Below are 15,438 nucleotides of genomic sequence, written 5' to 3' on the forward strand. Positions count from 1 at the left end.
GACACCCGTTTTGATCAGATACGTAGACAATATAATTTTGTGCATGTAAACAGAAAACGTTTCTCTTTCACAACGACCGAATACTTTAATATCCAAGTTTTTTATGACATTTTGTTGTCAAACGTGTCATACCAATTGGATTATTAATAATTCTTAGAAAATAATAATTATCACTTGTATATATGTTCTGGCATTAAAATCAAGACGGGAGGTTCATGACTTTAGAGGAAGGCCACAATTTCGAATGCAAGTTTGGAGGAGAGTCGACGTCACCATTTTCAAGGCAACCAGTTAATATTTGAATCACCACCACCCTGCTTCTGTTAATTCTGTCCTTACCCTATGTTAAGCATGCCCGTGAAGCCATGTCGACATGACAAACATGTCTATATAAGAATATTCGAAATAATTCTATCTGTACCATTATTTATTGGAGTTTTTTACATGTTGATTATCACGACACATCTGTAGATTTTTCAAAAATAGTCCGATCTGTAAATTATTTAGTAGGAGTTTCTTTTAATTCCACGACTTACTATTTTTGTGAAGTCTAGAGAGAACGTTTTGATAATTAGCCGCCATGGCAACGAAACACCGTCCGCTCTTCAAGCATGCGCACCATAATCTTTTGCAAGGAAACTAGCTACAAAGTGCCGAACGAGTTGCCTAACTCAGGTTCCAGTCGCGTCGCTTGATGTGGTGCCTACGGTGTTGCTCTCGTGTTGCCTCGTGTAACTTGGCATTTAGATCATGATCGCCCACTAAAAGTTTGCGCTTTCCTGTTAATTTGTCATATTTCGCCAGAATCCTTCGCACAAAATATCATAACTTGATATAGAAGTTGACAACATTCCAATCCAAATTATATGAATGACGATCACTATTTCTAAAACCAAACCTTGCGCAATGAAATTAATACAAAACCGACCTACAATATGTCCATCACCATTATTTTTAAAATATGCGTCGTTTCTTCCTAGAAAATAAATATTCTGACACAATTCAACATTATTCCAGTATATCAGAAACCACTTTCTGATACCTATTAATAATTTTATGTCTTACAAATAGTCAACCGAAGTTTGTTTTCAAGGTCATGCCAGCCTGATCCCCTGCAGTCTACTCTAAGATAAATCTATTTACATGACAAAGGCCGCAAGAGGTATATGCGCTACCTGCTGTATTATTGTAACATTGTTACAAATATATACACGGTTGGGTTAGGCTGGTAATTCAACAAAAGGTCAGCTCTTTGCTTGGTCGGCTTCTGCACCCTGCTGGGGCATGAGGCCGGGGTTGCTCGTTTTCTGTCTTAAATGATCAAATAAACGAATCTGTGCTCGGAATGCTCGCTTGTCACACAATAAATTACTGGCAAAACTTACAAACAGGGGATTTGCTAACAATATTGAGAAATTTTACATTATGAGTTTTTGTTGTTGTTATTATTATTATTATTATTATTCACTCAGATATGTGTCATGGTGACAATGAAATTAGTTTTGATAATGCATATCTCGTATTTCAGACGTAATATTTAATCATGTGAACTGTTTTGTGTCATGGGGCATAATATACGGCTCGGGCTGCTGCTGAGGCGCGCAAGAATTTGAATATGTATTTATGCAAATGACACTTCCAAGTTCCAGCGAGCCGTGCAAACAGTTGCGCCGCGTACTGCGCACAATGCAAGTTTCAGCTGAGATCGAGACTACGAACATGATGTAGTCTACTGGTATGGTCGCTGGCGCGGCGGTTTGTCAATTTTTGGGGTCACCACATGTCTGCGTGATCGATGACCTTTGATGACGCAAAAAATTGATACTTCCGCCGCCGCCACCTCGCTGACGACGTGAATGTTGAGTCAAGAACGGGTGCATGGCACGGTCGCGATCGCTCAGCTGATTGATGAAGGTACCAGAGTACTGGGGCGAGCCGTACTACGCACTTAGTAGGTAAGTAGCCGTGCATTATTGTGACAACATCGTCCGAAGATACTGTTAAATAATTTTACACTTCTGCTACATGCAAGTCCAAGTGACTTGAGCCTTTGCTAGTGATGGATTTCATACGAATAAGAGTGTTAAGGTGTTAAGGATTTTTTTTAATTTGAAGACTTTCTGAGTAATTTTATGCATTCTTATACAGTGTATAAAAGGCTATTTCAACATACACACATGTGAAGGGTTTCAGGGCGGGGTGTGTGCAAGAAATTTGTAAACTTTTAAGACATTATGGAGTAATTTCATGCATTCTTGTACAGTATGAAAAACCATTTCAGCATACAGAATAATCATTATCACAATCAATTACAACATGTTTTCGTGGGATAAAGTTTAAAAAAAAAAGTCAGAAAAATTAATTTGATATCACTCGGGCCTGTCAACTGCATTCTGTTGGCAAGGATAATAGCAAAATTTCACCAGACTGTTGTGTAGAATTATATTTAGCTCATGACTTGAACAAACATTTTGAAATACATCTTATTATAGGAACACAATTTTCTGTGATTTCAATTCACTGTACTATTAAATTTCACAATAAAATGAATCCACCAGCTGATTATTGATTTTTGGTGATGTTGAATATTATTGAAAAAGAGAGCTAAATTTCAGTGTTCATGTTTGTTAAAATCCCAAACTAACGACACTGAACGCGAACCTGTACAACTCCCTTAGTGACCCTATGTGTACAAACCACCGGCAGTCGATTGTAACACAGTACACACAATGCGATATCGGTCAACCTGAAATTTGACACTGTGATCGACCTTCTACCTTCTACCTCCATGGTTGAATATTGACATCGTCATCGACCATGGATGATTGACAGGGCGTTTCAAAAGTATGAAAAATGAGACTCAGTAACTTTTGATCGCTATAGATTTGATCAAAAACCTACCAAACCCATCAGACAAGGCCCTATTCTTCTTACGCAGAAAATCAAAGCTCTCAAGTGTCGACTTTCTCTTCCGCGTTTGAGCGAAACAACGTCGGCTCAATTTGGAAATGGTTGGCTATTCGTGGGTATTATGTACTTGTATGTTAGTCCAATGTTCGGCTATACCCGATGTGAACGTCGGAATAATTCGGGCTGTGATCAGGAAAGAAGGGTTGACCTCGAGAGTGATTCCCAGTTCGCTGATCGCGATACTATAGTACATGATATCACAACAAGTTCGCTGATCGTGGTACTATAAGGTGATAGCAACAAGTTCACCGCGTAAATTTTTTGCTAGACTACATATAGCCACATCGGCACTTCTTAAATATTATTTCCGGCTTGCAAGACCACCAAAAAAATCAAAATATTGTTATCAAAAGTAGAATTTCGGGGCTAGAGAGCGAAACAGTGCTGAAAAGTAGCCCGCCAAAATAAGGAAGAAGCCGGTCAATTTGGCCGGTATCCGGCTAAAATTGAACACGCTGACAATACATGTGTTATTTATAATCATTGTGTTTGTTGACAAATGAATTCTAGTCCGGACCTGAATGCAATTTTCAACAATGATAATATTTAGGGGTTATTACACGAAGTTTAGACGATACCGCATCGTATTCGAGTGATGTGTCCGTATTTTGACGAGTTGCGCACTTTATCATGCATACACATGCTTTGGTTATGACTGTTTTCCTACGAACACTCTAAAATTAGCGACGAAATCAACTGAAATTGACCTTGCTTCCTCCTGGCTGTACTTAAAAAAGTTGGTTGCTATAAGGAGTGATGACAACCGTATCACTTTTTGATATTATTCCGCTATTGGCCCATTCCACTTCAAAGGAGGGTTTGTGGAGCACTTTTAAAGCGAACAATTTAAATATTACGATGTCAACACCGGTTTTCACAATTTGAAGAAGATTTTTTTAGCTTAAAATGACGGTAGATGTAAAACGTAGGCTGGAATGTGTAAAATGGATGTGTTTTCATGTTTTGATACATAACCTCATCCGCCAAAATCGCCAAAATCGGGTCAAAATACTCGCCAGCGTTCAATTTCAAACTCGATCGAGTATGAACAACTGAGAATATAGAGTTAGAGCATAGAGTTAGACCGGTGCCACCTTAAACCTTCAACCTTGCGTGTTGCGAGTATTTTCAGTGCAGTTGGATATTTGTGGCTCATTTACGTAAACGATGCAATTCGCCACCCAGAAACTTAAGCTCATCAACAAGAAACTTATGGTAAAGCATTTCTATCATGATCTTATACATGTAATCTTCAGCAGTGTAGACGACATGAAAAAACTCGACTGTATGGGACCTGCAGTAAACGATGACAGGTGTCGGCAAATGATACAAATTTTCCATGTGTTTGTTTGTATGTTTTTGATACAACTGTACTTGTGCCTAAGTGCAATGCCCATGAAGTGACTGAAAACAGAATTTTGACTACAATCATAATGACGTTTCGGATTGTCAGTGTTTCTGTTAACGCAAAATCCTGCGTATTTTATGCAAATACTGGTTTTTACATGGCATGATGACAGCTTTTCAGGTCACATGCCTGGCTGTAATACATGAAATTCTAAATACTGGTTTTTACATGGCGTGATGATTTCTTTTGAGGTCACATGCCTGGCTCTAATACATGAAATTCTAAATACTGGTTTTTACATGGCGTGATGATTTCTTTTGAGGTCACATGCCTGGATGTAATACATAAAATTCTAAATACTGGTTTTACATGGCGTGATGACTGCTTTTGAGGTCACATGCCTGGCTCTAATACATGAAATTCTAAATACTGGTTTTACATGGCGTGATGACTGCTTTTGAGGTCACATGCCTGGCTCTAATACATAAAATTCTAAATACTGGTTTTTACATGGCATGATAATGGCTTTTGAGGTCACATGCCTGGCTCTAATACATGAAATTCTAAATACTATTTTTTACATGGCGTGATGACAGCTTTTGAGGTCACATGCCTGGCTCTAATACATGAAATTCTAAATACTGGTTTTTACATGGCGTGATGATTTCTTTTGAGGTCACATGCCTGGCTGTAATACATGAAATTCTAAATACTGGTTTTTACATGGCGTGATGATTTCTTTTGAGGTCACATGCCTGGCTGTAATACATGAAATTCTAAATACTGGTTTTTACATGGCGTGATGATTTCTTTTGAGGTCACATGCCTGGCTGTAATACATGAAATTCTAAATACTGGTTTTTACATGGCGTGATGATTTCTTTTGAGGTCACATGCCTGGCTCTAATACATGAAATTCTAAATACTGGTTTTTACATGGCGTGATGATTTCTTTTGAGGTCACATGCCTGGCTGTAATACATGAAATTCTAAATACTGGTTTTTACATGGCGTGATGATTTCTTTTGAGGTCACATGCCTGGCTGTAATACATGAAATTCTAAATACTGGTTTTTACATGGCGTGATGATTTCTTTTGAGGTCACATGCCTGGCTCTAATACATGAAATTCTAAATACTGGTTTTTACATGGCGTGATGATTTCTTTGGAGGACACATGCCTGGCTCTAATACATGAAATTCTAAATACTGGTTTTTACATGCGTGATGATTTCTTTTGAGGTCACATGCCTGGCTGTAATACATGAAATTCTAAATACTGGTTTTTACATGGCGTGATGATTTCTTTTGAGGTCACATGCCTGGCTCTAATACATGAAATTCTAAATACTGGTTTTTACATGGCGTGATGATGGCTTTTGATGTCACATGCCTGGCTGTAATACATGAAATTCTAAATACTGGTTTTTACATGGCGTGATGACGTTTTTGAGGTCACATGCCGCTCTAATACATGAAATTCTAAATACTGGTTTTTTACATGGCGTGATGACGGCTTTTAGGTCTGATCATATGCCTTGACTGCAATACATGAAATTCTAAATACTGGTTTTTACATGGCGTGATGACGACTTTTCAGGTCACATACCTGGCTGTGACTAGGTACAGTCACCCAGTTGTATGTGCATGACAAGCCTATGTCAACTTTGCGGAGATTGCACCCACAACGTAAATGTTCAGGCGATAAACAGCCAAGTATCAAGTAATTCTCTGATAAACAGGTCAAACAAACTCTCAGTGAAAAATCTGCCGATGAACCTGCCAGCACTTTAGCAGTGTGTCAGTGCAAGTCCTACTCCGGAAATCGCAACCAAAACAACCGAGTCGAATTCCCACATGGCTGTGCAATGCCAGCCGTTTTCCAGTATTATCAAAACAACTGAATGTGAACCATGTTCAAGTGAAACTGGTGAAACAAGTGAAAGTTTCGCTACTAGAAATGTCAAGTCATCGGGTTGTGAATCAAACAACGAATGTACAGTACGTGTTATCTCAGGGCGACGGTGAGAAAGAAATCCTAGCTGTGTTCAGCAATGTATTCGATGGCAACAATGAGCGAAAAATCAGACTCCATAATTTCTATTTGTGCAGCAAAAGCTGCTGTTCTTCAATTCCGACATACGACAAATATGGGGACAATTGTACAAGTAAATTTAAAGTTTTTCACCCGTGTTTATTGAACAGAAAATTGGGCTTTGATGAAGTTACCAGTTTATGGTGGCGAAAAAACGAGAATATACAAATCATAAATGTTAAATGTTCACAAATAAAAATACCTGAAGAGAGATTGCCTGACTGTCCAACCTTGTTACATCATACATGATGTAAAAGTGTGCAAGATTTGACCAAATATTCTTAAAATGGGTCCAGGAGAGCCATTCTGGAGACTTCAGAATAAAAAAAAAATCCGCACCATGGGAGGGGGACACCCGCGACCTCTTCACGGTCGCATTACAGACATTTCCAGCTATCAACCATAATTTTCCTGCTGTGACAAAAAATTTCTACATCCCTGAAATACCAAGCCATGTTGATGAAATTCTTCATGTTTTGGCTGAGCAATGCCACTTTTTCACTGACTTTGCTGATGGGGAATTGATACTGTCTGGCAGGAAAAGGGATACAGGACTAAATGTTAATGTGAATAATGAAATTAAATTTGCACATTCCCCACGAATCTAATGACAATAATTTTTAGGTATGAGAAAGAGAAACAAAGAAGCAGTGAAGAGACGCAGTAAGCTTAGGAGACAAAGAAAGAGAAGACTTGGAAAGTCACCAGGAAATTTGCAGTCTACTTCAACATTGGAACCACCCCAGTTTGATTCAACATCAGAACCACTCCAGTTTGATTCAACATCGGAACCACCCCAGTTTATCTCAACATCGGAACCACCCCAGTTTGATTCTTCATCAGAACCACCCCAGTTTGATTCATCAGAAGAACAATCTCAGAGTGATTCTCCTGAACTTGTAAACAAGGAAATTTGCACAAAGGACTTTAATTACATCATTGACAGAGACCCACTTCATACCAATTTTCTTAAGTGGAGAAAATTGAAGCGCCAACTTTCATATATAGAGAAAACTTGTCAGAATTGTTTCTAGGTAAGCATGCAAACACAAGTGTTTTCTAGTTATCAAATTATTGAAATTGTTCCATCATTGCATTGTGAGTGCATTATCAGGTTGTCAGTGTTTTATTATTGATATAGGTCATCTTGTCTAATTCAAACCCTCGCTGACTTACGGATGTTGTGTACGTTTATAACATTGCTGCATAAATGGATTCTCATGGGCATTGTAACATCTATAACAGTTCATCATTGGATTCAGTTTTTAGCTGATGTCACTGTGGCGTTCGTGGCTTGTCAATGTGCAACTACATTTGCGAGGCAGATGTAGGCACACATGGAAAGCAAATGACACTATTTATACAAAGTGGAAATATAGATTTTGGAAAATTCAAGTGGTGACTGTTCAACACATTTATTATTCAATCAACAAAGTTTCAATGTTTGGCTGTAAAAATCTTGATTTGCATGGTTTTAGTCAGCATGAATATAATTCTTCAAAGTCGGCAAGCTTTACAGGTTTGTCTGGCATACACAATCACCCATGGCTTATCCATGAGTGATTGTGTATGCCAGACTGCTGAACAACTATGCAGTCACACTCATAAAAAACATAAACATGTTCATTTCCCATGATATCCTGATTGAGAGAAATACTGCATAATTAAGCCCATTGACTAAGGGTAAGTCAACATGCCTCAACTAGTTTCAAATTAAACATGTCACAATGACGTTCTCATTGTCTGGTAAACTGACTTTGCTACAATGTCATTCACATAAATTTGTTCTGCAGTAGGATCCAAAAGGTCAATATGACAGCTAAGCAGTGTTTTTTTTTTCGTGTTGAGAGCCATTACTTTGGCAAAAAGAAAAATAAAGCAATAATTTGTCAGTATTTGTGAAATGCCTGATGAAATCAATAATATAGCAGCACATTATTGCTAATATCAAAAAGCACTGCGCTACCACTCATTTGTTTGACACTTGTCTCTGATCTCCATGTATTTCAAAGCACAAATTAACAAGTGGCGACTGCGTCATCTTTGGTGACTTGTCCTTGCTAAATTTGAGATTTTGATGAAATACAGTCAAATATTGAGTGAAAACACAATGCGCATGAATAGTATTACATGATATCATTATTTTTTTATCACTATTCCAGACAATGTCAGCTTACAGATCCAACCTGAGAAGTCAAGCAGGCAATAAAAAAGAGACTGCTGAACAAGTTGCAAGATCTTTTATTAGGAAAAAAATGGATCGATCTGGATGGTTTTGTGTGAAGCAAACAGACACTAAAGGTTTGTACTGGTGTATTAAGTCCCCTATATACAGGTTATCCACAGGGTCTTTGGTCTACTTGTTTCTTTCATTGTATCTTGTAATTCACATGGTGAAATCAACCGTGAAAAAGGTAATGTAATAAATTTCACAGTATAACTGACAAGTAAGTACATTATTGTATATCATTCATTGATGAAGGTGATTCTATTATAGTACGTAAAAATGATAGGGGGGTCTTATAAACAGATATAACCCAAAAATAGAAACATTGACACTCACTTAAAGCAAATTATGTAAATTATTCAAGCAAGAATTGTTCCATTTCAAACAACACCTACACAATTTTGACTGCCCTGTCAGATAGAATAGTTCAGTCACAAAAATAAAGGTGGATAACATCACTAAACTTGTCTTTATGTTGCATTTAAAATTTTAACAAAGGTGATAAGGAAAAGGGTCAAACAGTAAATTTTGTTTCAAATGTAATATTCCATTCCTACAGTACACTTGCCCGGATATAATTTATACAACAATAAATTAAATCATTCCAGAAATCAATCAAATAATTTAGGGGAGGGAGAGGGGGTTGTATCTTACACATAAGCATGGTCTTATTGGATGAGTGAGATTCACTTGTACATGTGTGGTATTTGAATATGTAAATCATGATATATTACTCTGCTGATAAGTATGACATCATGATCTACAAATCAAATACATCATTACAGATTTATGAATAGACAATATAACATAGGGTGTACAGAATGGAACTCTACCTGCAAGCACCCCACATGCAGGAAGAGGATGATTTGTGATGGCAGATGTAAACAGTGGGGAGGGTCAGTCCTTGGGGATGCTGAGGTTCTTTATGCATCTGTTTATTTTCTTCTATTTTATTTGTTAATTGTTTTATCTATTTCAACTGACAGTAGTGTTGACTTGATCAATATAGACCCTGTGAGTGCTGTATTTTTTTCCACCAAAATTTTAGTGCAACATATTTTACAAGTTTTGATGAACTTTTCTCTAATTTTCATGATAATTTTGGAGCAAATGAACTCAACATTACATTGGCAACAATCAACATTTTTTGCAAAAATGTAACAAAAATTGACTTGGTAGGTATATTTTATAAGGGTGATAAAAATTGATTTTGGCGCTCAAAGGTTAAAGGTGAGTAGCCAGTTTGTAGAGCAATTGAAAGAAATGGGGACCAGTAGATAATAAAGAAAGCAGTCATTTTGGAGTCAAAATCTGTATTTTAAATATCACTTATAAAATAAATGAAAAATATGAAATAAAATAGAATAAAATAAATAGTTTCGTGAAGAACCCAACCCCATCCCACTCCACCCCAGGAACTGACCTGTCTCATGTGATGTGTCATGTGAACTGGTTTATGCTACAAAGTGAAGGCATTAAAACATGCGCTCAGTTTGTTGTAAGTAAACTGGTTTTCATAGCAAAGTGAAGGTTTCAATGATAACACAGCTGGTGTTCTTTAGAAAACTGGTTTACATAGCAAAGTGAAGACATTAACTGGTTGACATTGTGTTAGTGTCTTTGTGTAAACTGGTTTATGCTACAAAGTGAAGGCATAAAATTTGTACATTTGTCTGCTCAGTATTGCAAATGGGTTGATATTACAAAGAAGGTTTAAGGCAGCAAGGCATAGTTTGGCTGTAGCATACTATTATTTGGTACCTCTGCCAGATGATAGGTAGATTGACCGAAATTCAACCCATGTGTATTCATTGAATCTTAAAGGATTTTTCAAGAAAATTATCACTAGGTATATTCCCTCTTATTTCGTTAAACGATTTTAGTTGAAAATGAAAATTAGAGTGTGATTCTGCAGGTATTTTACAGTGCTTAGTGCAGTAGACAGAAATGGTGGTTCGCGGGTCCCTTGAAACTGACCACAGTTAATGTGCAGAGGCTACAGAAACATGCTAGTTGGGATACCTCGAACCTGCCGGAAAAGTGTCAGCAACGATGCCGGCCCTAACATGTTTTCAGCGACAGCAAATTTCTTTTGTTCTCAATGGCAGATGTAGAAGAAGTACCAATATTCATTTTAAAAATGTTAAATTCTTATAAAGTTTCTTAAGTTAGCAGTCTTTATGAGAAACCCAATTGTCAGAAAAACAAAAATCTGACAAAAAATCACCATCCAAGATTCCTTTCTACATTTAGTCAATCATTTTAGTGTTCAAATCCCTGAGGAATGATGAAGTGTCAAGTATTCTACTTGTCAACACAGCCTATGGATGTGTAATGATCATTGCTATTGTTTACAAAAAATTCTTGTCAAGCCTTGAATTCAATTTTCAACAACAACAATGCTGACCATGTAGGCTGTGTTGATAAGCTGAACATTGAGCATTTCACCATGCTTCATGGATTTGAAATTGAAACTGTACTTTGGTACAAAGAATAAAAATACTAAAAAAAACTCACAGTTACCTACCATAACTTCTGAGATTAATTCTATGATTCTTAATTTATGAATTGATTAGACATCAGGCATATTTGTGATCTGTGAAGATGTCAATTATCAGTTATGCAGACCAGTATGAACTGTATATATCCTGCAATAGTTCTTAATTAATGTAAACTAGGTCATATGTAGTACAAAGCAACACCATGATAGTACAGTACTTTGTTACAGTAGAGCACTCTGGAAATACTCTTTGCTATTTTTATTTCATTGTAGGAAGAGGTGTCTTTGCTGTTATATCGATTAAAGCTGGAGAGTTTTTAATGGAATATTCAGGTGAACTAATATCGGGAGAAGATGGGAACGAAAGGGAAGAGAACACGTTCAGTGTATATCGATATTTTTTTAAGTTCAAGAATAAGGATTTCTGGTATGTACATGAACAATCTAATTTATAGTAATTATAAGTTGTATTTATTGTGTCAAAAAATTTGTATTGAAGTAGCTAAGTTCTGAGTCATTGCCTTTACTAAATTTCAGGTTGTGTTGCTTAAGAAAAAAAATATTGTGAGCATTTTGAAGCTGACTTCCCTTACACAGGAGTGATAGTCATGCATAGGGTATGATTTATCATGGTAAATATTGTTCATTGTTATTTTCAGTCCAAAATATCAACTTGTAGTGTATGCATTCCGAACTACCAAATATCAAGGGAAAATGAGTAAATGTATCAGTCACAAAAACTCTACTAGGTGATTTGTTTGGAGAAGTTTGGAAAAATTGCTCTTTTTGGCATGGAGGTTGCATACAGTGATCCAAGAGTGGGTATAATTAAGTTTCAGAAGTCAAATATGAGCCTTACAAATAGTTTCACCACATGAAACTGACAACCTGCGGAACATACATGATGACAACATATCTCTCGAGATATGATAATTTTCTTGTATTGACTGCCTCCCTACACTATACACTGACTGAGACAATATTGGTTCCATCAAAAGAGTGACATAATTTTTGAATTTTTTAGTCATAATTGACCATTATATAGAAGCTTCTGGAATAGGTAAGCACCCATCTATATGTGTGTATGTACATGTATGTATGTACATACCGGGTATATGTATGTATGTATGTATGTATGTATGTATGTATGTATGTATGTATGTATGTGTGTGTGTGTATTTATTTATTATGTATGTATGTATGTCAGTGTGTGAGGATGTCTGCTCAATTTAATATTTTGAGGACCAAAATACCTATGGACTTGATATTTGAAGTGTATATGCATGATGGGTAAATGGCTGGATTTTTTTCTTTTTATGTATGTGTATGCCTCAAAAATATTTAAAATAGATCAAGAAGGGGGATGCCATATTTGGTAAAAAAGTCTTCTCCATACCCCGCAATCAGATGCAATAGATGAAACTGTATTTCTTAGACAATTTTTGTCATTTTTTGTTGCAAAAATCTTAAAAAGTCTTCAAAACCATTCTTCAAACAGCTTTGATATTTGACATTTGCACAGGGGTGACCTCAGTGAGAATGCTAAAATTGTGCTGAAGTAGGCAAATATGAGGTAATTTATGTAATTTTGGGGCAAAATGTTTTGTTTTGTGAAAGTTATACAATGCAAGATCCGAGGTACATGAATATTCCACATTGAATAAGGGTCATTAGCATAGAATTTTAATACCGAAACAATGCTCATTAGTGTAATCTGCATATTTGAATATCATTATACCTCGCATCTTGCACTAATAGGTGAAAGTTGTAGCCAGACAGCTTTCATATTTTGGTATATAGGTCACTAGGGATGACAGAATAACACATAGCTTGTGAGCATAAAAATCTCATTTCAGGTGACAGAAATGAGATTTTTATGCTCCCAAGCTATGTGTATATATAATGGCCGGGAGGATATTCGTATTGGTTGAAAAGGTCTGTGTGTAGTCAATTTGGTCGCACTTTTTTCTGTCTGTCTGTCTAACAGTAGTAAAGGCCTGAAAACTTGAGCAGTTACCTCAGTGATGTGTAGATGGGATGTGCACTATAGATGTGAGATTGTTCAAATGAAGTTTTCAGTCATTGTGATTATCTCTACAACAATGTAAACTTTCAAGTGAAACGTTTACATTGCTATATATTCTATTTAGAGCCTCTCTGTATGACAGTAAGATCTCAGGTAGAATAAACATTATTGTGAAAAAATTATGGTGGGAGGAACGCTGGCTGTTCTATCTAAGAGTACCCATTTTGTTGCCATACTGATAGATAGATGGCATAGTGTGTCCTCACGTTTATTAATTTAACACCATCTAAAATTTAAAACCAACTAAAATTTAACACCAACAAACTAATATCTTATCTAAGACAAATACGTCAAATGCTTTTAAATTTTTATCAGAAACAAAAAGTGCTTACTGTCAACATGGCATGTACTTCCACTTAAGTTTGTTGCAATGAGGAACCAATCAGACATTGATATTTCTCAATGATATGTTCAACATATAAAAGCAGTGTAGGTGTTGTTTAATAGTTTCATCCTCATCAATTTATTTGGTGTATGTGTTGCATGTGTCTTTCTCTTCTAAGCTCATATTTCGTATGTATATAAATACCAAAAAGAGCTTATTTGGTGAGTCGGTGGCGTCTGTATGTCTGTCTGTATGTATGTGGGTGTGTATGTGCAGATGAATGTCCATCACACGCAAAAGCTCCAATACCACCTAAGCTACCATATCAGTATTTGGTGTACAGGTAGACGCAGAGGTTGAGATATGCGTTGTTCAAATGAACACGTCAGCGTCAAAAATGTGCAAATGAGGTAAGAAAAAGGGAAATTCTGCAAATATGCATCCATATCACTAGCGCAAATAAGATTGCGTGCTGTAACTACAACATACATGTGGCCTAGTGATTTATATTGCCGATAGATTTCGCGAAATGTTGCAGATCATCTTTTTACAAGCTTAGAAGCTGTTTGCAAAAAATGTGGTGAAATTTCAATATTTGTGTTTTTAGGACAATTTTTGCCTTTTTTTGATCAAAACATCTATTTCTCTGTAGCAGTATGTCCAACTTTCGTCATTCTTGTTTTTCTGGTTTAAATACTTCTTGTTGTTTTTCTGGTTGTACTGTGCAGAAATCATTGTCATAACATCAACATAGAATTTTCCTGCACTGAACAGATAGAAACAACATTTATTGTTGATTTTTGGTACGCATACTGGTATGTATACCAATTCTGATCAAATGTGAGCGACACCATATAATTGCGGTATTTTTTTTGAAGTAAGCTTTCCTTCAAATTACCCGAAAGTGTCAGCTTAAATTTTGCTGCAGTAATTTTCACTACTGACCAACAAAGTTAAAAGCTTGTGTTCAAAATGGACTACTGCTTAAGAATTTAAACTTCAAAAGCACTTAAGGGGGCGCTGCACCCAACACAGCATATTTTGCTCAAAAATCACTTTCCGCAAATATTCATTCAATTTTAATTAATTTGCTAACCCAAGATTAACATATTGGTAGGGTTCACCCTTTAGCTTGTCAAGCAGTTGTAAGTTACATGATACGGAAGTGTCAATTTATGCAAATGTATGCAAATCTCCTGATTTCCTGGCTTCTTTTCTCCCAATTTCAAAAATTCCAAAGAATTTAACTCCACTCTGGCTGGATCAATTTTCTGAAATTTTACATTATGTTCTTTAAAGGCTACATAACAAAATGACTATTTTGTTTGGCAACAAAGATCTTACGTTTTCAATAAGAGGCATTTTAATTTTGCTAATCATGATTTTAATCACTTGTTTTAGTGTCAGTCTTTCAACCCTTGCCATTTTAGAATGAGGATAATTAATGCAAAACAAAAAGTCATTTTTTTTACACATATACTCTTCTTTCTAATGAAATATTACATTTCAGAAAATAGTGTCAAGTTTTTTACTTAAATTAATTTTTATCATTAATACCAAAATTGAGGTTTTTTACACCAAATATACACCCACTTCATCCTTCGAGTAAACTACTGCTACCATACTAAACTTTAGAGTCTCTGCTTTTTGAAAATATATAGTATGAGGGGGTTTCTTTGTCATCTTTGATGAGAAATATTGCTTTGAAAAAAACTGTGTTGACAACATCCAGCTCCACCTTAAAGGTATACGGTCACCTGTTCCAATTTTGCAACAGTTACCATGGAAAGAGAAAATCTAACCAATGACAGAGTTAAGCAGGTGGCTGCTTTTTAAAATCAGCGCCCTTACATGGGCATTTTGAATACCAAGGAATGCCCCCTTGAC

The 15,438-nt window shown here is 36.2% G+C and overlaps 1 protein-coding gene across 6 annotated transcripts in view; it reads left to right on the top strand.

Annotated features, from left to right (window-relative positions):
- Positions 1–1,740: 1,740 nt before the first annotated feature.
- Positions 1,741–15,438, top strand: part of LOC139136953 (uncharacterized) — a 56,490-nt gene continuing 42,792 nt past the window's right edge. For 4 of the 6 annotated variants that reach the window (XR_011553276.1, XR_011553277.1, XR_011553278.1 and 1 more), the window contains exons 1-4: positions 1,741–1,955; positions 7,038–7,447; positions 8,576–8,714; positions 11,414–11,567. Coding sequence is in view for 3 of the 6 variants with exons in the window: in XM_070704826.1 (XP_070560927.1) it covers positions 8,579–8,714; positions 11,414–11,567 (290 nt within the window). In the remaining 3 variants the exon portion in view is untranslated. Of the gene's footprint in view, positions 1,956–6,654; positions 7,448–8,575; positions 8,715–11,413; positions 11,568–15,438 lie in introns of those variants that run through there. The other 2 variants (XM_070704828.1, XM_070704827.1) reach the window with 2 other exon arrangements.

The sequence above is a fragment of the Ptychodera flava genome, chromosome 7 (assembly GCF_041260155.1).
Source record: "Ptychodera flava strain L36383 chromosome 7, AS_Pfla_20210202, whole genome shotgun sequence".
NCBI lineage: Eukaryota > Metazoa > Hemichordata > Enteropneusta > Ptychoderidae > Ptychodera > Ptychodera flava.